Consider the following 21,809-nt stretch of genomic DNA (forward strand, 5'->3'; position numbering starts at 1 on the left):
ACTCTTAACTCGGGCCAGCGCCTGTGCCTCTGTTAGACGTGGTGGTGGTGGTGCTGGGCCACCACCCGTTTTACGGGCATCTGCCTTCTTTCTGTTGGCTGAGTAGAAGTCTGTGTTAGTTTAAATAGGCTTAATCATTTAACAGAACATGATATTGATGAAGACATTTGTGTATGAAACCAGAATTATGTTGGGGATAAAACAAAATAATTTACATATGTATTTAATTTACAATGCAGAACATGGGGTACCCATGAGATGGTCTGACCTGTTTGAATGATGTTTTTATGCTTCATTTTAAGTTGCTGCCAAGTGCGTTTCTCCCCCGCGGTGTTGCATCTAAACCATATAAATGAATGCGCTACCATGTAAGCAGCTTCCTCCGTAATAATCATGATTGCAAAGGACTACATTTAAACTTAAGCATTGACCCGAGCAGCAATGTTCTTCCACGCCATCTCTCTCTCTCTCTCTCTCTCTCTCTCTCTCTCTCTTGCAGCTGCAGAGGTGTTGCACCTCTGTTTTTAACGCGTGTTGGAACTCTTCACATTATCGCATCAAGATTTCCACCTCCACTGACGTGAAAAACGAAGCTCTCCTCTTCCCCGTCGCCATGGTGACTCGGTGAATCGGGGCTCCATTTCTGCTGGCTTTTTAGAGTTGTCGTGATCGCGCTTTATCCCAGGTGAACCTACTCCGAGTTGATCAAACTGATTCAGATCCGTTGTTCTGCAACCGAAAATGCTGAATTTTCTATCTTAGTGTAGATCAACTCGGAGATCAGGATTAAACTCAGGGTTTGATGAACTTGCTTTGTGAAACGGACCCCTGGAGGAACACAGCGCCCCCCTGTGGTTTGTCTGGTTGATTCTGAAATCAAACCGCAGGAGGAAACAGGTATCTGACCCGCATTTACAACTACAAGCTTGTCTTTTGCAACTTCTGAGTGTTTCAGCTGTGCCAAATCCTTTCTTTGCAACAGACTGAAATTAGATCCACAATCCAAAAGTACCCCCCCAACCCCCAAAGAAGAAAAAGCTCAAGATACTGAAAGAAACAAAATATGAAATACTTTATTACAAACAAAAGCAATAATCCAGTTCCTGATTTACAATCAATATTAGAGCAATGAAAATGAACCCAGCCTGAACACCATCACTGGTAGGCTTCAACCCACATCCCTCTGTATAACACTGTACATACCTGGGACCCAGGCAACAATGGAGACGTGTCTGTGCTCTCATGCTGTCAGTTAGCAATGGTAGCAAGTGGAGCTGGGGGGGACCCCGATAAGGACGGCTCATCTGCTGCAGCAGTTATTACTTACTTATTCAAAGCCAGCCACGCTTTGATTGTCAGTTGCATTCTCACCCCCTCAGTTAAAAGATACGCTAGAAGATCGGAATTACTGATTTAGTGTTGGTCAGCACAGCCACTCTAAGAATATCTAAGGTTATCTTTTAAAAGGATGGGTTTGACAACAGACCGGTGGAGGGAAATAAACAGAAATACTTTTTTCTAGGGGGACACGAGTGGGTTTTATTTACCTCACTGGTGCCAGTGGTGGGGAACCTTTAATACTCTAAACCACAGTTTACATGGGGTACTTTTCATTCATCTGCTGCTCAAATAGGATACAGTCTACAGACCCAATAATAAAAAATAAAATCAACATCTGAGAACAAAACATCAGCTGATATTTGTGATAAATCAAACAGCAAAATACAAAAGTTACCTGCAAGAATAGGCTTGAATGGTGAATTAAGAGCGAGTTGATTTTTTTCCATTCTTTCATGCTGAACATTTAGCGTTCACCCTCCGCCCTGAACGCTTTGCAAGCATTGAGAGCAAATAGTCCCTGAAGGCTGTACAGATCCTTTCATCAGCATGTGCGTCTGTCTGCTGCTCCTCCAATTGGCTTTTGGCACTCGTCTTTTCTCACTTACATACTGTTTAGTGCGGCGGCTGCTGCTGCTGCGGCAGCAGGGATGTGTCGGGCACCCCCGTGCCGTCTCTGCAGGTCTATTGAGTCCACTGAAGTCAATGTGCACCTGTAGTGGTGCCGGGCTGCTCGCAGTGAGCACAGCTGTGCACCGGCAACAGCTGGTGTGTCTGGACCTGCACCGTGCACCTGCTCACACCGTGTGTGTGGAGGAGCAGATTGCGGGCTTGTACCTGGACATCTTCCCAGTTGTTGGCACTGGAGGGCACTGGAGGCACAAAAAGAAGCATTTGAACAATCAACTGGTTGGTCTACGAATAAATGTTGCGTTTTACATTCCCTTATTATTATCAGTTTGCATCACTTGTGCGTTTTTATCGTTTTCCCTTTATTTTTTATGTTCTTTATAAGATTGTAAATTTTTTTTGTGCCTCAAACAAGTTTGCTGGATTTTCTGCCTCCTCTGCAGCACATATCAGTGTTGTTGAGTTTATGACTTTTGTGCATTCTTTAAACTGGGGGGGGGGGGACCTGAACTTGAATACATTGATTGGATCACTTCCTTCTGAAATGTAGAGGTAGTGAATTGTTCTATTTCTGGAGTAAATGTGAACTACCACGGACAGGGAAGCGCGAACAGCCTTTTTAAACAAAATAAAAACACACATCTCATTTTTCAAAGGTAGCATAAAAAACATCAACGCAAATGAATAATTACAAATCATTCTGAATAAATTAAAATGTACACTGACGATTAAGGACCTGGACAAGATGCTTCTGGTGTACGTGATAGCTGGAGTTTTAGACCCTGGCAGCCAATATGATGTCATGAGGTGATGTCATGGAGCTACTCACTGAGCTGGAGGTGCACTAGTGCGGCAGTCTTGTCACCAGTCAGCGCCCAAACGTTCAACTCATCCACCGACTGGACATCCTCCAACTTCAGGAGATCTTCTTTGATTTGCAGAGTGTCCAGGTGTCCGGGCGCACCTGACCCAGTGGGTACCCAACTAAGTTAGTACCACACAATGTCATGGAGGTCTCAGACGTGGTGAAGAAATACGTGGCACTTACCCTCCAGCACAATGACAGTTGTGTCGCGTATGATGCGGATGGTGGTGCAGAGAACCAGAATGGAGAAGATGTAGGTACAGATGGGGTCTGCCAGTTTATACTCTGGCTGGGAAGACAGACGACACCATCTTATCACCACCACCACCACCACCACCGATTTTCAATTTCCTAAAGCGCAATTCGTTTTTTTATAGAAATGTTCTGAGCAGCCTAGCAACACACAGGCCTGCCATTAGACAGATGGATTTAGTATTGGGAGTCCAGCACTGTTAGGCTGAGGCTGAACGACAGCATGGCACAAAGACTACAGTTGGACAATCTTTATTGACAGCTCCTCCCGGGACGGTCAGAAACTTGAATTATCTTTGAATGAAGTTACTCTTTAAACCGCCTGGTGCGTATTTAATATGTAACCGAGTCGCTAGTCTTCAGGCCATCTGACTGCAAATTCCTCAGGCAGCTTTGAAAGACGCTCTGCATCTGTTGGAAACGTTCACGTGTCTAGTAAATCAATGTTAAATGGTATCCACTCCCTATGAAATGTTTTCTGGACCATAATTGTAGAAAAGTTACACTGAAGGTACTTTGGGGTGCAAAGGTACACAAAAAGTCCCGGCCTACATGTTTTAGTACACAAACACAAACCCAATGAACGAGCATGGTTCCGCTTGAATGAAGTCTGTCACGACTGTGGCAATCTACTTAAAAAGAGTAACAATTACTTAAGCGCATTCAATAACTATTCTCCCAACCAATAAACTCTAAAAAAAACGCATATTAATGTGTAGGATTCAGAATGTTGACTGCACTCGTTTATAAGGAGCTGATTTGCTGATGCAGTCGGTCGCATGCAGTGACTGTGCTACGTTTCAGAGCGTCACACTGGTCGCGCATCAGCCGCTACAGAACTCTCATAACTCGTAGTTCCTGCTTTGCAATCCCCTGTCATGGTATGCTGGGTTCAACTGACCCACTTGTCCACTGATAACAGAGTTGTTGTTTTTTTTCCCCAAACTTCACCCTTTGTTGATCCGTCAAAGCCCACCTGTTCCTAATCAGGTTATTTTCTTACCTCGTCTCTTTTTTAATCCAATCTAATAATCTACTTGAAAAGATTAATTGTAATATTAATGAATTCCAACACTGCCACTACCTATTCTACATTCTTCTACGGTGTATTTACAACAAACAGTCTTTTTGGGAATTTCATGAGTGTGAAAATCATGAACTTCGCAGCCTGTCAAACTGCATGCCTACAATTTTTACTGTTATACACAGAGAGATTTTGTTTTTTGTTTCTTTTTTTTTCTTTTTTTTTCAAATCAAACTTATGGTTATGTTAACCATTTTGAACATTTGCATTCCAACAAGTTTTCTGACGAGGATTCAACGCAACTAAAAAGCACTGTCCTTTGCAAAAAGAGAGGTTCAGTTAAAGGGGGCACTCCGGACCGATTTAAGGGCCCGGTCCAATGGTTGAGAAACACTGCAGTAGAGGATCTTCTACATCTGGTTTAACTTCCTATGTGGATGCTTTTTGAGGCAACTGAAAAAAAAAAAAATCTGTCCAGCAATGGAAGATTCAAGGTGAAAGATCTTTTTTTGAATTTTGCTTCACACACACACACACACACACGTGAAAAACAGAGTCCCAATTCAAAACCCTTTGACTAGAGTAACGCTTCACCGTGTCTTTGTTAAAAGGGTAATCAGTGTCGTTTAAACCAAACAACAGGAAAAGGAAAGGCACCTTGAAGCGGACGATGTAGGCTGCTATGAGAACGCCGACACTCTGGATGAGGTCTCCCAAAGCATGGATGAAGGCGGCTCTGACAGCCAGGCTGCCTTGGGAGCTCTGCTGCTGTGGCCCTGGGGCTGCCGCAGGGCTCTGAGAGTGGGCGTGGCCATGAGAGTGGAGGTGACCACCGCCTTGATTCAATAAGAATCCCATTCTGGATACAAAAAAACCAACCAAACAAACAAAAAAAACAATTATTATTTCAAACATCACATACAGGGGATTTTTCACAACTTACATTATAGCTGATGTCAAACATTACACACACACACACACACACACACACACACACACACACCGACTCAGCAGCTTAATTCTGCTCGTGCAGTTTGGACAGCACTTTGGACTATATTGTTATATTTTTGCTGACACACTTCCCTCACTCACACACACACACACACACACACACACACACACACACACACACACACATTGTGCATTTTCCCTTCATGGACATTTTCGCTTCACTCACACAAGGTTGACAGCCACTCCAACAGCTGCAGTGATGAGCATGACATCTCCGTCTATGTCAAAGTCTTGGGTAATTGTCCTCTGCACCGCCTCAAAGAGCAGTATGGCTGTCAGGATGTAGATGAGCAGCACACTGAGGACTGCAGATATCACTTCTAAAGGGAAGACCACAAACATGTGCACGTGTGTTAGAAGTACACACACCAACACACCTGGAGGACGCGACACAAACACACGTCCGTGAGTATGGTCCGTGACGTAACCATAGAACCAAAGTTCGGCCAGAGTTATTGGTGTCATAAAGAGTTACTTGTTTCATCTCACCTCTTGAAAATGGGAAAATGTACCACAACCACAAATTTAGATCTTCAAAGATAAGTGTTCATGAAACCTGTTTTTATCCAGCCTCAAGCTGTTTGGAGTGTATCGGCAACATCCTGGTGCTGTCAAAATAGTTGGCTCCAATGAGGTGCTGCAGGGGCCAATCCTTGGTCCTGTTCGACAGTTTTATAATTCATGTTTACATGCAGGATTGTATTGTACCATGTCCTCACAGAATCACCTCCTCACATTGACACGGGACAGTACCGTTGGCTCCTGAATTCATCTGCATCAACAGAAATCTAAGCAGACGAAATCCCCGGTTCAGCCCAATGTGAGTTGACCTACAGTAAAAGCTGCGAATGTGACCTGGCTCGAATGCTGCTGAGCTCCCACATTGTTGTTGGACTGAACATGATCCATCGAACTAAATCTGACACATATCATTACCCAAGAGGGGGCTGGATCAGCATTCGGGGCAGAGAAGACTTCTGAAATCAGAGACTTACCGAGGCGATGCAGTCCGAAGGTGAATCTCTTGCTTGGTGGTTTTCTTGAGAGCCAAAGGGCCAGCAATGAAAACAAAATTCCCACCACATCTGTGAGCATGTGCACAGCATCCGTCATGATGGCTAGGCTGTTTGACACGTAACCACCTGAAAGCAAATATGCGATGAGAACCTCTGATAAATATCAAGGATGCAGGTGCAGTTACAATTGGCGATGTCTGCATTTAGGAGACAGTTCCAGGGAAGTTATGTTTCCACCCATGTCTGTGTCTGTCTGTCGGTTGTTTTTTTTCTGACATTCAGCAGTTTGATGTCAAGCCAAGTCAATTTTATTTGTACGGTGCCAAATCACAACAAAAGTTCTCTCATGAGTCTTAACAGGTAGAGCAGGTCTAGCACCTCACTCCTTCAATGACTCGACACCAACAATTCTTCATCAACAAGCACATCCTGCAACAGCAGCGACCAAAACCTTCCTTTTAACAGGCAGGAATGTCGAGCAGATCCAGGTTCAGTGGGGACGTCCTTCTGCTTTGACTGGTTAGGGGAAAGAGAGCAGGACAGCAGGGCAGAGACAAAGACAGATCATGGAGGAAGACAGATATGCAGAAGGAAAGAGTGGGACAGAGATAAAGAGAGAGAGAAAGGGAAGAGACTGATGGACAGATGGGGACGTGAGCAGGTGGAGCTACGGGTGGCAGCTTGAGCCTCTTCAGGTCTGCAGCCTCCTTCAGGAGCACCCAGTTTCTGGGATGCGGGGAGCCTGAAGAAGATGAGTTAGTAATATGTATGAGTATGATTTATGTATGACACATACAGGAGGACAGAGAGGAAAGAGAGGGAGAGAGAGAAGCCCAGTGCACCATGGGAGATCCCCCTGCAGCCTAAGCCTATAGCAGGATATCTATGGGCCAGTCTAAGCAGCCCAACTATAAGCCTGATCAGAAAGGAAGGTCTTAAGTCTGCTCTTAAAGGTCGAGAGGGTGTCTGCATCCTGGACCAAAACTGGGAGACGGTTCCACAGGAGGGGAGCCTGATAGCTGGAGGCTCTGGCTCCCATTCTACTTTAGAAACACTAGGAACCCCCAGTAACCCTGCATCCTGGGTGTGAAGGGTTGTAGCTGGATAGTAGGGGACTATGAGCTCTGTAAAATATGAAGGAGCCTGATTGTTGAGGACTTTGGATGTTAGGAGAATTTTGAATTCTATTCAGATTCTGACAGGGAGCCAAGGCAGAGAAGCCAGTACAGGAGAGACATGGTCTCTTCTACTAGTTCTAGTCAACACGCAGGCAGCAGTGTTCTGGACCAGCTGGAGAGTCTTTAGGGACCTACTGGTGCAGCCTGACAGGAGGGAATTGCAGTGATCCAGCCTGGAAATGATAAAGGCATGGACTGGTTTTTCTGCTTCTTTTTGAGACAGGATGTGTCTGATCTTAGCGATGTTATGTAAATGAAAGAAAGCAGTCCAAGAAATTTGCTTAATGTGAGAGTTAAAGGACAGATCCTGATCAAAGAGAACTCCTAGGTTCCTTAGGGTACGACAGCCCTTACTGCCGATAGGGTTTTATGGGAAATACTTAAGAGTGACAACACAATTTTGATAGAGATGTTGAATGTACTTCAGATGATGTTTATGTTTTCAATATAAACAACAGAATTCGTTTATTTACATTACAATGGGGTGGAGACAAATACCATGTGGCAACTACGTGAGCCTTCACGGTGGTGTTGACCTCTGTCGGTCTGGGTTATGATTTAACTGCAACTAACCAACATCAGTTAACTACTGCAAAGTCAACTCCAAACAATACTGACCTATAATTTCTCCTGTCATGAAGAGAAAATAAAGCAAAGCAGCTAGCACAAGCCTCTTCATCACCCTCCTCTGCTTGATCAGCTCTCTCTTCTTGGTGCAGTTCTCACACGGGTCCGTGTTCAACCTGGGGCTGCCCAGGCTAGAAGAGGAGTCAAGCAGGGAGTCATCGTCATCCCCCACCACCAGCGTGTTCACCGCCACCCCGTTGGATGGAGCGCCGGCGGAGTAATCTGACATCTCCCCGGAGACAACCACCTTCAGTTGGTTGAATTTGGGCGCATCGTCCTCCATCAGCTCGCTTGAGAAGTCGAACGGTGCCGTGTCGCTCAGGTCCCCGTCGGTCCGCTCTCTCCGGAAGGCGGAGCGCACCTTCTTTAAGAGATTCCCACCTGACATCTTCAGTAATTGAGGGCCAAGTGTAGGTCGGTGAGCTTTACTATCCTCCGAGTAAATAATTCACATTTTACAGCGGGACGCCGCTAGTAGCTCGCACTTCTACTCCATGCAAACACCTGGAGGAGAGCAACAAAACAGAATATAACTCAGGAATTCAACAGTCCCTCAGACTCCCTCACGTCCCTGCTTGGTTTGTTACTTCACATGCGTCCACGCGTCCGTGACTACCATTTCCACGCGAAAGTAGTTAAACTATGACTTTAGAGGTCCTCTGAAACAGCTTTAGCTAAGCAGCATCACGCTAGCTTGTAATGGTTAGCTGCGCCGTGTCGCCAGTCAGCGGCGGGCAGCCGGGGTTGGTCTCGTGTTCTTTCCTTTTTAAAGCTTTAGCAGGACTCACCTGTAAAGCGTCACCTGGCGGCTGTCACCTCTTTACACTGGCAGGTACAGCAGAGCCACGACATTAAGAATGCCTCTGTAAACGGAAGTTAGCAAATTTGGTCACTTTGAGTCACATGATAACGCACAAGTCACATGACGGAGTTCGCAGGGAAAAACAACGATGCAAAAACTTATAGCTGCCTCCGACTGCTTCAACTTCTCAAACCCCTCGGCTCCACACATCTGCTGTTAATTGCCAGTCAGACAAGTAAGACGACTTTAACGTTGTAAAACGCTTACATGTCACGAAGATGCTGTCAGTGTGTCACGCTGTCCATATTAGCAAACGAGCTAATAGGCGGAGGCTTCCTCAGGCTCGGAGGGAACCTTTCGCTGAAGAATGCATGATAGATTGACATGTTTGATGATCTGGCGTTTCTTTTCAGGTTGTAAAAACAGCGACAGTGTCGTCACCTATGGAGGGAGAGAGAATGGAGGATGGAAGAGCCTCATCTCAGGGTGAACTGTCTCATGTAGATGGTGTGTACCGTAATAACAAACCTGTTCGCGCTGTCTGCATCTTTTAACACATAACAAGCGAGATGACCTATTTACTGCTATCAGCTGCAGCCACAGCATCAAGCACAGGAGGGTTCAGGTTCAACTGCACTGCATTTATTTTACCTGCGTGCAATTTATTACACTTACAATGTCGAGGGATTATTTTTGGTTTGATAATAAGACAGGTGCACAGTATCTTTGATATTGTATAATAACATACTGAAGAGTCAAGCGGTATTCAATAGTACTTCATCAGTTATCTGGAGGGCTGCGCAAAGTATGGACAGGCCACCCTTTTCCGGCTGAGGACCGTGGCCTCAAACTTGGAGGTGCTGATTCTCATCCCAGCCGCTTCACATTCGGTGTGAACTGTCCCAGCAAGAGCTGGAGGTCGTGGCCTGATGGAGCTAAGAGGACCACGTCATCCGCAAAAGCAGAGATGACACCTTCCTGCCACCAAATTCGACCCCCTCCACCACCCAGCCGAGCCTAGAAATTCTGTCCATAAAAGTGATGAACAGAACCGGTGACAAAGGGCAGCCTTGGCAGAGTCCAACCCTCACCAGGAACAAGTCTGACTTACTGCCGGCAACGCGGACCAGACTCTCACTCCTCCGGTAGAAAGACTGAACGGCCCTTTGTAAGGGGCCATTCACCCATGTTCATGCCATGTTTAACCATGTTTATGGAAATGTACACTGGTATTGGTATGTGGTGTTTTTTTCCTAAACAAGCAAACATGTAGCCAATGAAAAAGAGATTCATTGTAGGAAAAAATAAATGGTTTTAAGGGAGAGCTACATTTTTTTATTCATCAAATGCATACCTTTTCATTACAAAGGTTTCCTCATTCACGTGCTTGGGGCAGAGGTGTATGATTCATGTTTATGTGTAGTTCATGTTTTCCTCTTGCTGTGTTCAGAAGCATCTGTTAGCTGATGAACTCTAAGGCATGTAGAAAGCTACATGCTTGAATTTGCGCCACAGTAAATTACCTCAGGAGCAACAGACTGGATGAGGCTAGTTAGCTGTAGTCATGGGACTTTGTTGAAGATCTGATAAATGACAAGTAACATCTACATTGCAGATCTCCAGTTGGCATTGCAGGCACCTGCATGTGTGGAGAGCTCAGCCCCTTCAGAGAATGTGTTTGTGGATAAGAAAGCAGTGGACAGACTCACAGAGGGATTGCTCTCCCACTACCTGCCCGACCTACAGAACTCTAAACGAGCCCTGCAAGAGCTCACGTGAGTATTTCACTGCTTCCATGTACTTGGGAGATAGATCGGTTCCCAAAAACTGCCCCCCACCACCACCAGCTAATGACTCTAACTGTTTCACAAGAACTCAGTTCAGAACTTCAGGGAAAAACCTGCAGTAGTGACAGGAGATCAGGAGCAATCAAGGGCCACAGCAAGCCCAGTGTAAGCAGATCACTTTGAAACACAAAATTCTGCACTTTGGTTTCAGTGGTAAAATTGTACCAGTTGGTCCACTCATACAAAGAGTAAATAATAAACTTCTTTTCTTTTCAATGTGCGTTTTCCCCCAACCTCCTCCGCATTTCTAAAGGTGCTTGTTTGTCTTTTCAACAAGGAAGTGGGTCTCTTGTATTTATTGAAATTCAGAGGTAATTACAATGAAGAAAATTTAAAAAACTAACTAAAACTAACGACTGTACGTAATTTGATTAGTAGTTGGAGTTGACACACGATAGATTTAAGAAGTTGCCATCATGTGAAGTGTGAAATGGAATGTCTTCTGTCCTGCAAAGACCTGGTCCTGTCAGCATTCACTGAATGTCAGAAATGTTCTCCTCCAGGCCAGGAGGAGGACAGCAGGTCACATTTCAACCTGTTGGCTTTGTCAAGCATCCTTCTGTTCCATTACTGAAAACATTTTTCCTTGTTCTTCACTTTTTTCCTCAACCAGACAAAATCAGGTCATATTGTTAGACACACTGGACCAAGAAGTCACCAAGTTCAGAGAATGCAATGCCTTACTGGACCTACATTCTCTGGTACGAGTCGACCACATCACCTCCGTACAAAATGTTTGTGATTAAACTGCCAGTGAGCATCATCCTAATCCAGTTTGTTGAATCTAGTTTACAGAGGCGAAGGTGTACCACAATAAACTAGTGAACATAAGGAAAGAGATGATTATGCTCCATGAGAGGACAACCAAGCTAAAGGTAACTTCATTCTCAGGCAAATGTTCATTTTTATCGATTCTAGATTGACAGCACGCTGGAGATGAAACGACACTATGGAACAATAGAAACACTGTTAAAACCTTTATTTTCAGAAGAGAGCTCTGAAGCTGCAGCAGCAGAAGCAGAAGGAGGCGCTGGAGAAGGAGCAACAACGTGAGAAGGAGCTGGAGAGAGAACGGCAGCTAATTGCCAAACCTGCTAAAAGAACATAAGATCTCCATCCAAGTATATATATTATCTCATATGTGTGTGTGTGTGTGTGTTTTTAGGTGCATTTTTGCATTTTTGTGACAGAGAAGAGATGAAAATCATGCAGGAAATGTGAGGCCAGAAAGTGGAGGGTAACATGCAAGGCTTGCTAAATGGATCAGAAGCAGGGATTTTACTTGGCATGCATTGGGTCACCAGACTGTACTGGCGCACCAACATTTATGGGTTTTTGATGCAATTTCCTGCCTTCTGTGCCGCCACTGTTGCTGTTCACTTAAGATTACGTTAAAATCACCCCAAAGAGTCTAGTTTTACTGTTGTAACATGACAGTGAAGGCCCAATAAGATCAGACTGCATGTTGAGACCATTTTAATTGGAGCAGTGATGTTCCAGTGTGACTTTCTTCCAGATTCCAGCGTAAGATACTTTCAAGGAATGAACATTAGGATACTGTGGAATGATCACTTGTGACAAATAGGAGTGAGGAATTGCATGAAATGGAGATAGAATTGGATAATTGTCACAATGCTTGTTCAGGAGAATTTACTGGTGCTTTTCAACTGCAATTTAACTCTCCTTAGAAATAGAAAATAAACTTGGACCATTATAATATATTTATGTGCTATAACTTTGACATATTAAGGACTAATTCTTACTTTTAAAACCAGCTAACACTGGCCTGTAGTACCTCCGGAGACAACTGAGTTAACAGTGACTGGCCACTTTTAAACCAGCTCTGATTTCAGAAGTAAATTCCCTAATCAATTACTCCATTGTTTCAGAAAATCCGATTTAAGAAGTTACACCAGAAACTGAGTCACAAAGCAAGGAGATGACTTGCAACTATGAAATGTTTGATTTTGTTCCAACAAGAAGAATTGAGAGAAAGGCAAGACTGTTCATTGTTATCTTAAGAGGAAAGCGATGACTCACTAGGACACTGCAAAAGTAGCAGCAGCTCCGTCAACCAGAAATGTCAAAATTTCGCCTTTCCAGCTCATGCTCGGGAAGTTAAATTTCCTTGTTTTTAGAATAGTGTGGACTCCCCAACTTTTGCTCTTGTCCTACCATTGGTTTGGAGTGTAGGGTGACACATCAGCTTGTTGTCAGTGTTACAAATGGCACCTTTAAGTGAGAGAAATAGACACAGCAGCTGTCCAGAATGTCAGAAATGCTTCAAACAATAGTCTCGTTGTGACATTTTATTGGACACAGGCTTTTAGTAAATGGGCTAAAACATGCAAAACCAAAGGATCCTGATGTCAAAAATTTGCCAAGATCACAAACCAAAGACCCGGACTAAATTGTCCTGTGGTGGTACTAGCAGTGAGACCATCATCAGCCTCTGATGACACAGTCAGCCTCAGAGACCAGGAGAGGAATCCTTGTTACCTATTGTTTTGTCTGAAATGAATCGTTGATATATCTTGTAAGTGGACGTCTACCCTGCCGCTGTTACATATTGTAAACTGTTGATAATCAGACAGGACTTCATTATGTTGGAATATACTGTATTTCCAGATCCTAACTTGGATCCTATGTACCATACATTTCAACCAACGTATGTAGCATATTTTTGTTATTGGCCATTTGACTATAATTAATCCTGGGATGCCACAATAGACAACAGAAGCAACATAAACTGGTCTGTCTTAAATTAACTGTATATTTGTACGTGAATTAGTTGGCTGATGTGTTTTAACTCGCAATTTTTCTATCTAGCACATCATGCATGAGTGCGAGAACTGACTGCTGATAAATGAAAATAAAAGCCTTTTGTGTGTAATTGAAGTAAATTCTCAAGTAAATGTGTGTGTGTTTGTGTGTTTTGTTGGAGCAAGCTCCTGTTCAATGTCTAAGGCTGCGTCCGAATTGCCAAGTGGCAACCTACGTCCTACTGCTACGACCTACCGCTACAGCCTACTCCTCCAACCTAAACATGGCGGCACCATTCCGACACCCTAGAAGATTGGTGGTGAAGCACGTCCTCTGCTGGCAGAGCACAGATACCGCAAATAGGTAGATTGCACCAACAAAAGCCCCACCTGCTGGCCTGGCTGTTGTACTGCACTCCACTCTGAGCGCACCCTCCATTCATTCTCTATTATTAAGCACATTAACGCACCTGTAAAGGTGTGTTCACACCAAACGTGACGCGTTGTGAACACACCTTTAGGCATCAACAATGACTAGACATTTGTGTTGCATAAGAATGGGAGACTGTTGGTTGCTCAAACTTGGCTTGCGGGTCCACACGTTTTTAGGGGATGAAGAAGAAGTCCGCGGTGCATTGTGGGCCATTGGTTGCTCCGTAGGATGCACCTGAACCGACCTACAATGTGGGCGTGTTTAGGCTGGAATTTAGGTTGTGAAGTAGGTCACTACTCACGCCAGTTGTGTTTTCGGACAGCCTACGACCTGCTCTGAGACCTACGATCCGACCTTCTTGGCAATTCAGACGCAGCCCTAGTGTGCTCAGACAATATGAACTGTAATTATAACTCTGGTCCACTAGGTGTCAGCATGGACATATTTCTGACTCTGAATCTGGAGTCGGTCCTCGTCAGCCTCCTCTGAATGCTGAGTTCCTAGTTTCAGCTGCAACATCTCTGCACTGACGGATTTCACTGAAAACACATAAGACATGATTCATGATGTGTGCTAACTAACAAAGGTAATTAGCGCTCAACTGGATTCTGCAGGTCTCTGCTCCTTAATGCACACACACACACAACAGTACCTATCTTGTCTGGGTCTGGGTACAGTGTCAAGTATTGTATTTCCCAAAAAGTTGATATATTTCTTTAAAGTCTAAAGTTATCACAATGCTTTCCCTCAAAAGTGATTACAGCTCCCTAATGAGGGTTGGATTACCTGCTTATCTGGATCTAATGTGAATTCAATCAACTGGAACCGTTAAGCCATGAGGAGCAGAGTTGACAGGCTATGATTCTTGGCCAAGCTGGGTTCAAATTCAGCTCCAGCTTCCACCTCATAAACCTCAAATTGTTGCTGAATTGGTCAACACAAGGCCGATGTTTTCACCAAACACAGTCTCTATTCATACTCAACACCATTGTCACGTACCTGCCACACGCAGACAGAAAAGTAGGTTACATTCCTCTGTATCCCAACAAAATCATGTGTCTGTCTCACCCCCGCCAATTCACATAAAGCTCTAATTTTATACTTACTACTACAGCAGGAAACGCAGTCAAAACCAACATGGCTCGGTTCACCCCCGCCCACTTTTGGCAGGAGCAGAAACTGCACTGCTTCATGGCTTAAGTGGGGTCCAGACTCAGAGAGGGGAGTCCAGACCCAGAGACGGGGGGTCCAGACCCAGGGAGTGAGGTCCAGACTCAGGGACGGGGGGTCATCTGATGAAAGTTAGGCAGTGCAGAGGAAACCACATGGGAATGTAGTTTTTCTGGGTGTTGTTTGACATTTTGTGTGATTGTCTAAATGCATCACTGTCACATATGAATGCTGCTATTTCAACGCTAATTGTTGTTTTTCTTCATGGCTCTGAAACTGGGTCAGAGTAATATGGAGTGAAGAATGTTCCGCATGAGTATGTCATGTAAACAGGAGTTTAGCAGGGGTGCACAAACAGAGTAACAAGTACATTGTTATCCAGTAGGAGTGAGACTTAATACTGCAATATGTTGTGACATATACTCATAAGAGACGTTATCAAGGTACATTATTGATACATCAAATATTGATATTTTCATTAAAAGATCCGGCATTATAAACTGATTCACCATTATGACACATTTATTGTACGTGTTAAAGAAGATGATGCCCTTTGTTCTGTATTGTTATATATGATATAATGTCAGTTGTAATATTTGTAAAACTGACATCAGTGCACCAACTAAATACAATTCCTGCTTTCTGCTTGTCAGAGGGCTACTTTGTCTTCTTCAGTTACACAGATACTGTGATGAATTTTCTCGTGATGTACCTATTTTAAAATAGTTAAAAGGAGCGCTCTACCAGAGCCACCATGCACCACAGAAAGCACATACAAGAAAAGATGCAATACATAAAAATAAACAATAAGCAATGTGAGAAAAATAAAAAATACAGAAAAAAAGATTTTAAAAAATGCGCATGATGCAAGTGAAAAAAAAGTGAGAGGTGCAAAAGGAGATTTTAAAGTGCAGAGAACAAATTAAGGGGCAGTACAGGATGCGGTAGTTTGATGGTTGTTGATGGGGGGGGGGGGGGGTCCAGAGAGTTGTTTGTGTGCGTTAGCTGTGTTTGTGGGTGTTTGCAGTCCTGATGGCCCAGGGGAAAAAGCTGTTTGTGAGTCTGCTGGTGCGGGACTTAATTGACCTGAAGCGCCTGCCCGAGGGCATCAGGTCAAACAGGGGTTGGGCAGGGTGGGTGGGGTCAGCTGTGATTGCCTTGGTTCTCCTGCGGCAGTGGGATGAGGAGATGTGTTCCAGGGTGGGCAGAGGGCAGCCGATGATGTGATACAACTGTAATTGAACGGGATGTGAATTTGTCATCGCAAATTTTTCCTTTTCTTTTCTGTCTCCCTTGTCAAGCAGGATCCCAGATCAGTCGCCAGTTGCGGTGACAAAATAAAAGATGCCACCAAAATAAATGAAATACCTTATCAGTGGTTTATCAGAGCAGACTGTTAGAGCCGTATTCTGAAAAATTCTGAACAAAAAATAAAGTTGCTAGCTTGTTGTTAGCAAATCTCCCATGGCTCCACTGAGTGTTTGTGCTCTGTGCTTTACATCTACATTACTTACTGCCCCGCAAACCTCGTGGTCACATCCGTAGTTATGATGTGATGTAAGTCGCACTTTGATTTGCAAACCCGTTGACCCTTTTTGACAGCAGCCATTTCATTTTCCTTTCATTTCAGGGAAAACGGGTGTAAATAACACCATTAGTTATGGCCTTTTGTCCGTGTAGGTGTGCCAGGTCCACTTCATAGAAGACATCCATAAATAATGTTACTTCTTAACCTTTGTTAGCCTGTGACGATGTCAACATGGCTGCTGTGTAAAAGGCCTGTTATTCAGTAAGTTGTGTCATGGGTTAAGAGGACAGTGAGATTTCCAAGCATACAGTTTGGTAGAAACAACAAAAAAAGGCTTTTTAAGAAACTGTAAGGAACATGTGGTCCACACACATCAAATTTAAAAAAAAAAAAATCTCGACACAAGGTCTGCTTAATATCCTGCCGCTTTAAGACGCTTCAGTAGATTTGTTTTATGGATTTGTTGTATTTCATTTATTCACTTTACAGTTATATTTGCCCTAACAGTCAAAATGCCTGTTGTTTTTAGTTTCCACACTTTTAGAACACAATCTTTTGCCCCATAAATCTCTGACAGATCTGTTCTTAATGAGTCAATAGGACTCTGTTCTTGGAGAAGGAGGGGGTGGATGGTGGCTTGCGAGGTAGACAGCACAGAGGAGCAGCGGTTTCCCAGGCTGGGTTTTGCTCCTTCAAGCATTTGTTTTTAACTTGTCTCTGCTTTTAGAAACTTGGCCGTCAGGAAAAACACAGACCCCCCTTCGTCGAAGCCACAAGCGAGTCACAGACACGGAGCAGCAGCAGATGATGATGTTGTAGCAGGCGGCCTTCCTGTCTAAGTAAACAGTGATTCAGACGGGTGAGGAGGAGGCTGCGGTTGGCTTCAGACTGGCAGTACCAGGCCTCTCCCAGACCCACCATAACAGGATATGGTCCTAGAGCCCACACTAATGATGCTTGCATCATGTTATTATTCCCCTCAGATGGTACCATTGGGCTGGTACTGTTCAGGCATGCTGTGTGCCATATGAAGAGCCTGACCCATGGTTCTGGAAAACACATCTCTTTGTGGTGTTTGGTTTTTGACCAGAGTGACAGGACTTTCCCTTCTCAACCAGTGCTTACATAACTGTACGTACGCCAGTCTGGATACATGGATACAGGGAACATTAGTAATTAGGGTTTGGTGACTCAACTGAGGTACGCAGTCGATATTTAATCAAAATAGTTTACTGTGGACCGATACGATCTTCCACAACAGGAAATTATGATGCACTATGTTTGAGATATTTATACTGAGATGTGGTTTCATTTTATGGTACCCCTTCTTCTTCTCTACATTACTGCTTCGGATGTATTTCTGATCACTGGACTTACAGAATTGTCTTGCACACACGAGACGTGATCAGACTGAACAAATATTATGAGCCATCTATATGAATGGGCCCGTATTTGTTTATCTCATGCAAACGCTCACGAGTGACGGAATGCACAGTCCTGCTCATGGTTTCCACTGATCTACCAGTGGTGGAAGCACTATGACAAGAAACCCGGCAGGTGCCTGTACAGGTGCAACAAGCATGTGCCAATCAGCTTTGAAAGGCCTTTGCATTTTTTTACAAATGTATTCTAAATATTTTACGAGTCAAAAGTTCATTCAGCCTGTTTGTCAGACCCCAAGGACGCACGCAAGGTAACAGTGAATCATTCAGAGTTGTTACCTGTTGTGTAGCTTCCAGTCGTCAGAGACCAGGTTAAAGTGTTCCTAAGTGATACACATCCATGTGTGTGTGTGTGTGTGTGTGTGAGAGAGAGAGAGAGAGAGAGAGAGAGAGAGAGAGAGAGAACAGATGACCATTTCTCAGGAAAGAAAGCTGCTATCAGGTGCATAAACTGTGCCTTCATCAGCCGGAGTGACCATCATACCTCCCTTCGTTATAGGGTTTGTGTTCTTTTCATTTCTATTTAATTATAATTGTTGTAACACCGAGACACACGCCTCACTTATGGTTTCCACAAAAAGGAGGATTATCTGTGGAGAAATTTGGCGAATCTTGTGGATGCTTTTTTGATTTGGTCAAATAAAATCAACTTAGAACGATCACGGCACAAATCTACAACTAAGAAATGCTTGAAAAGCAACTTTGACTCTTTTTTTATTGTTTTTTTTTAATTTATCAGAGCCTATTCAAGTACATGTTTTGACATCATAAATTGACTTCAAGATTCTTTGTAATCTGCGCATCTTTTATCCTTAGGAGCACAAATACGAGCGTAACAGGATGCGCCTGAAGGTATTATGTCAAAAATACAACATTGTTTTTCATAGTAACTGAACCATGATTCTTTAAAATGGATCCTATTAAATAGTATTTCTGTGTTAATCCTAATTACATTGACCTGTAATGTTTATGGAACTTCATTGTGTAAAAACTTTTATGCATCTTTGATGATTGAGTTTTACTCATAAGTTAATGAATTTTTTTTCACATCTTGTTATTGAAACTTCTTATGTAAAAGCTCTAAAAACTGCCTTCGCCTCTTCTGAGCTGCAGCAACAGTCATAAAATGTGTTCAATTGTAACTGTCTAATCCCACGTTTGGTTTCAAGAGTGTGATGTTGTGTCTGCATTGTGGTGTCATTTCTCCCAAGGCCAGTTCCCAGCAGTGTAAACACAGACGGCGCGGGTGAACCACAGAAGGTGAAAAACTATTTCCCACCAGCCCCACAGGTGCAGAGTTAACCTTGCTCATCCCACTGCCACGGTGCCTGTTGAGGGGGAAACTTTCAAAACAACCCCACTGGTCTGAAAAGCTTTTATTGCACGTGTAACGACTGGTTTCTTCAGCTCCTCTTAGACTGCAGTAAAAGATGTAAATATAGAAACAAGTTGTATGTTGAAAAGCAGGCGCAGTTGCGGTGGAGGGGAAGCATGATTTGATGAAATGAATGTGCCTTGTCCGTGTTGTTTTCAATGGTCGGGTAACAGGGGAAAACAAGATGTTAAAGGACGCACGGCAAAGATCCAGGCGAGACAAAGAGATGCAGCCATCGAGTCGCCGTCACCCCTGCTGCCTGAGTGGTTAGTGGTTCACACTGCCGTCTGACCTGTGTGGGTTTAAGATGTGATAACCCAGACCTTAAACTGGACAGAGTTAGAGGTCTGAGGGAAAGATTTACAGTGTTGTTTATGCTCCACTTGGGTCAACCGCTGCAGACTGTTGTTTCCTCTGCTTTTTGAATCCACTTGGAGAGGTGTGTGTAGGGAGACAGGCATACATACATACATTCAGGCATTTTTCTCACTTATGCAAACAAGATCCAGTAAGATCCAGTACTGCAGCCCTCATAACCCCAGAGTGGTGGTTGCTGTGGTTTAGAAAACTGCAGGGTTTGCTGTCGTTCAGAGGCTACATGGGTGTCAGAAGATGAATGGTCTCCCGCGATCACCACGGTGCAATCTGTGTCTGCAGGGAGGGGACAATGAGTTCACATAGCTCCGCTCTTGTGAGCCTTACTGTAAAATTTCTGTTGAGGATATTATTTGTTTCCCTGATTGTTCCATTGTGCAGTAATAAAAGCCACAGAAAAGAGTAATATCACATAAGCAGCAGAGGTCAGTAGATGTGCACTGACTCACTGCAGTGCAGGTTTGGGTTGCTGTTCCTCTTTTTTTCTTCGGTGGGTCCTGCCAGCAAGCTTATATAACTGCTTATCTCACACATAAGTTTGGAGAGCGCAGCATGCACTCCAACGGTCATTTGAAAAAGAGTTTGCCACCACTTGAGGGAAAAAAAAAAAGCTTCATCCTCAAATAGTTTTTGCCACTGAAGTTCAGATTTTTTGTTAAAATGTTGAGCCATCTGATGGTATGAAGTGAAGCTGCTTTGTCTGTGCGTGCAAAAGTTAGCAGGATTTACCTCTTGAAGAATTGTACTGTTTGTCCTGCTAAAAAACTGAGGGAGACTGCAGGAGTTTCCCAGAGTTGTAATACAATCTTTGCCTCACTGTTTTTCTCTCTCCTAAAGCTTCCTGTGAAAATGTTCTGATTTGAAAGTCACTGAGGGGTGTTCATAATTAATGGATTAACTCGTGAATATATTTAGTTGAACAAAATGAGAGGTCACGCAGCTGAAAGTTACAGTACGTGGGAGGATTTAAAGAGCGGATATTTTGTGGCAGAGAGGAAATAGGTGGAGTCATATGAAGTAATCATCCTGCGTTACTGTAACCAAACAACTGCGCATGAGTTGTGATGGTAATCATAATAATACATATGTTGGTGTATCTATGCTGCAGACACACTGAAATAAGAGAATCATCCGTCTGCATTGCGGCGTGTGAATAACAACACATGCTTTTTGTCTCCTCCGTTTGTTCTGCATCCAGTGTAATATCAACATTTGGAGGCGGTATTCCAGAATGGCATCATGAAGAAGCGGCTAAAAAATGACTTGTTGAATGGAAAATATTCAAATCAATGATTATAAAAAAAAAAAGTCAGGTTATTTGAAAGATTAGTGACACAACCCGCATGAATCGTTAGGTTTATTTTTGAGCTGCAGTCAGTTACAAACACAGAACTCGTGTGTGGAATGTAAAAGGCGGGAAAAAAAATGTAACCACTGAACTTGTATGTAGGCCGTGTTCCTTCAACGCACACTCAGCTCTGACCCACTTCCATATGTATGTGTGTGTGTGTGTCTAGTAATGTTACATAACATGTGTTTTTACAGCAGAGAGGAGAAAGAAGAGTGTGAAATCGATTTCACTGCCTCAGAGGCACCAGGTACAGATTGTTCCAGACTACTGTGGGTTTAAATCCAGATATAACCAGCCGTCTGCTGCGTTTTATTGCAACACAGAAACTTTGTCCTGATGCACATACGCAGTATTATTAGATTTCACGATTGCATTAGTGATGCTATTAAGCTATTGTTTCCTTGTCCAATGAAAACTGGCCTTTGACAAATACCTACAAATAGTTCATACATAGTAAAAACCAGTGTGTTCTGCTACTAAAACAGAGCTTTATGGAGTTTCTAATAAACGGTTGACCCCATTTGCTGAATTTATTTGCATGAGGAACTCAAAACCAGTCATGATGATGATGGGGATGGTGTGGGCGTCAACTTCTGCTTTTTTTGTCTCGTTTCTTTTTACTCCAAGATCAGTGTATTAAGGACTTCAAACACTATTTGTGGATAAATGCAGACCAGTCTTGTCCATGCTGCCAGATCTTTGGTCATCTACCATGCTGCTGTTTCATGACTAAACTGTCTGACATCTGCTTTGTCAATAGTAGTAGAGACCTTCAAAAAAACA

The 21,809-nt window shown here is 43.6% G+C and overlaps 2 protein-coding genes across 4 annotated transcripts; one reads left to right on the forward strand and one right to left on the reverse strand.

The window, feature by feature from the left end:
• Positions 1 to 1,045: 1,045 nt before the first annotated feature.
• slc30a4 (solute carrier family 30 member 4) lies at positions 1,046 to 9,133 on the reverse strand. 3 transcript variants are annotated; one of them, XM_086225941.1, is made up of 9 exons: positions 9,011 to 9,133; positions 8,730 to 8,804; positions 7,933 to 8,445; positions 6,116 to 6,262; positions 5,287 to 5,440; positions 4,767 to 4,968; positions 3,017 to 3,122; positions 2,798 to 2,932; positions 1,046 to 2,210 (listed from the first exon to the last, which is right to left on the reverse strand). In XM_086225941.1, the coding sequence occupies exons 3-9, from the start codon at positions 8,327 to 8,329 to the stop codon at positions 2,041 to 2,043; spliced, it is 1,311 nt and encodes a 436-aa protein (XP_086082067.1). In that variant the 5' UTR covers positions 8,330 to 8,445; positions 8,730 to 8,804; positions 9,011 to 9,133; the 3' UTR covers positions 1,046 to 2,040. The 3 variants fall into 3 exon arrangements, with proteins under 3 accessions (XP_086082067.1, XP_086082057.1, XP_086082076.1); XM_086225931.1 differs by lacking the exon at positions 9,011 to 9,133 and having other exon boundaries at positions 8,730 to 8,879; XM_086225950.1 differs by lacking the exons at positions 8,730 to 8,804; positions 9,011 to 9,133 and having other exon boundaries at positions 7,933 to 8,716.
• On the forward strand, positions 8,824 to 13,498 carry bloc1s6 (biogenesis of lysosomal organelles complex-1, subunit 6, pallidin). Its single transcript, XM_086225965.1, has 6 exons — positions 8,824 to 8,978; positions 9,157 to 9,250; positions 10,359 to 10,518; positions 11,204 to 11,291; positions 11,379 to 11,465; positions 11,579 to 13,498. The coding sequence occupies exons 2-6, from the start codon at positions 9,187 to 9,189 to the stop codon at positions 11,696 to 11,698; spliced, it is 519 nt and encodes a 172-aa protein (XP_086082091.1). The 5' UTR covers positions 8,824 to 8,978; positions 9,157 to 9,186; the 3' UTR covers positions 11,699 to 13,498.
• The last annotated feature ends 8,311 nt before the right edge of the window (positions 13,499 to 21,809 follow it).

Source organism: Aulostomus chinensis, chromosome 2 (genome assembly GCF_037954235.1).
Source record: "Aulostomus chinensis isolate RoL2024-O1b breed Wild chromosome 2, RoL_Achi_v1.0, whole genome shotgun sequence".
NCBI lineage: Eukaryota > Metazoa > Chordata > Actinopteri > Syngnathiformes > Aulostomidae > Aulostomus > Aulostomus chinensis.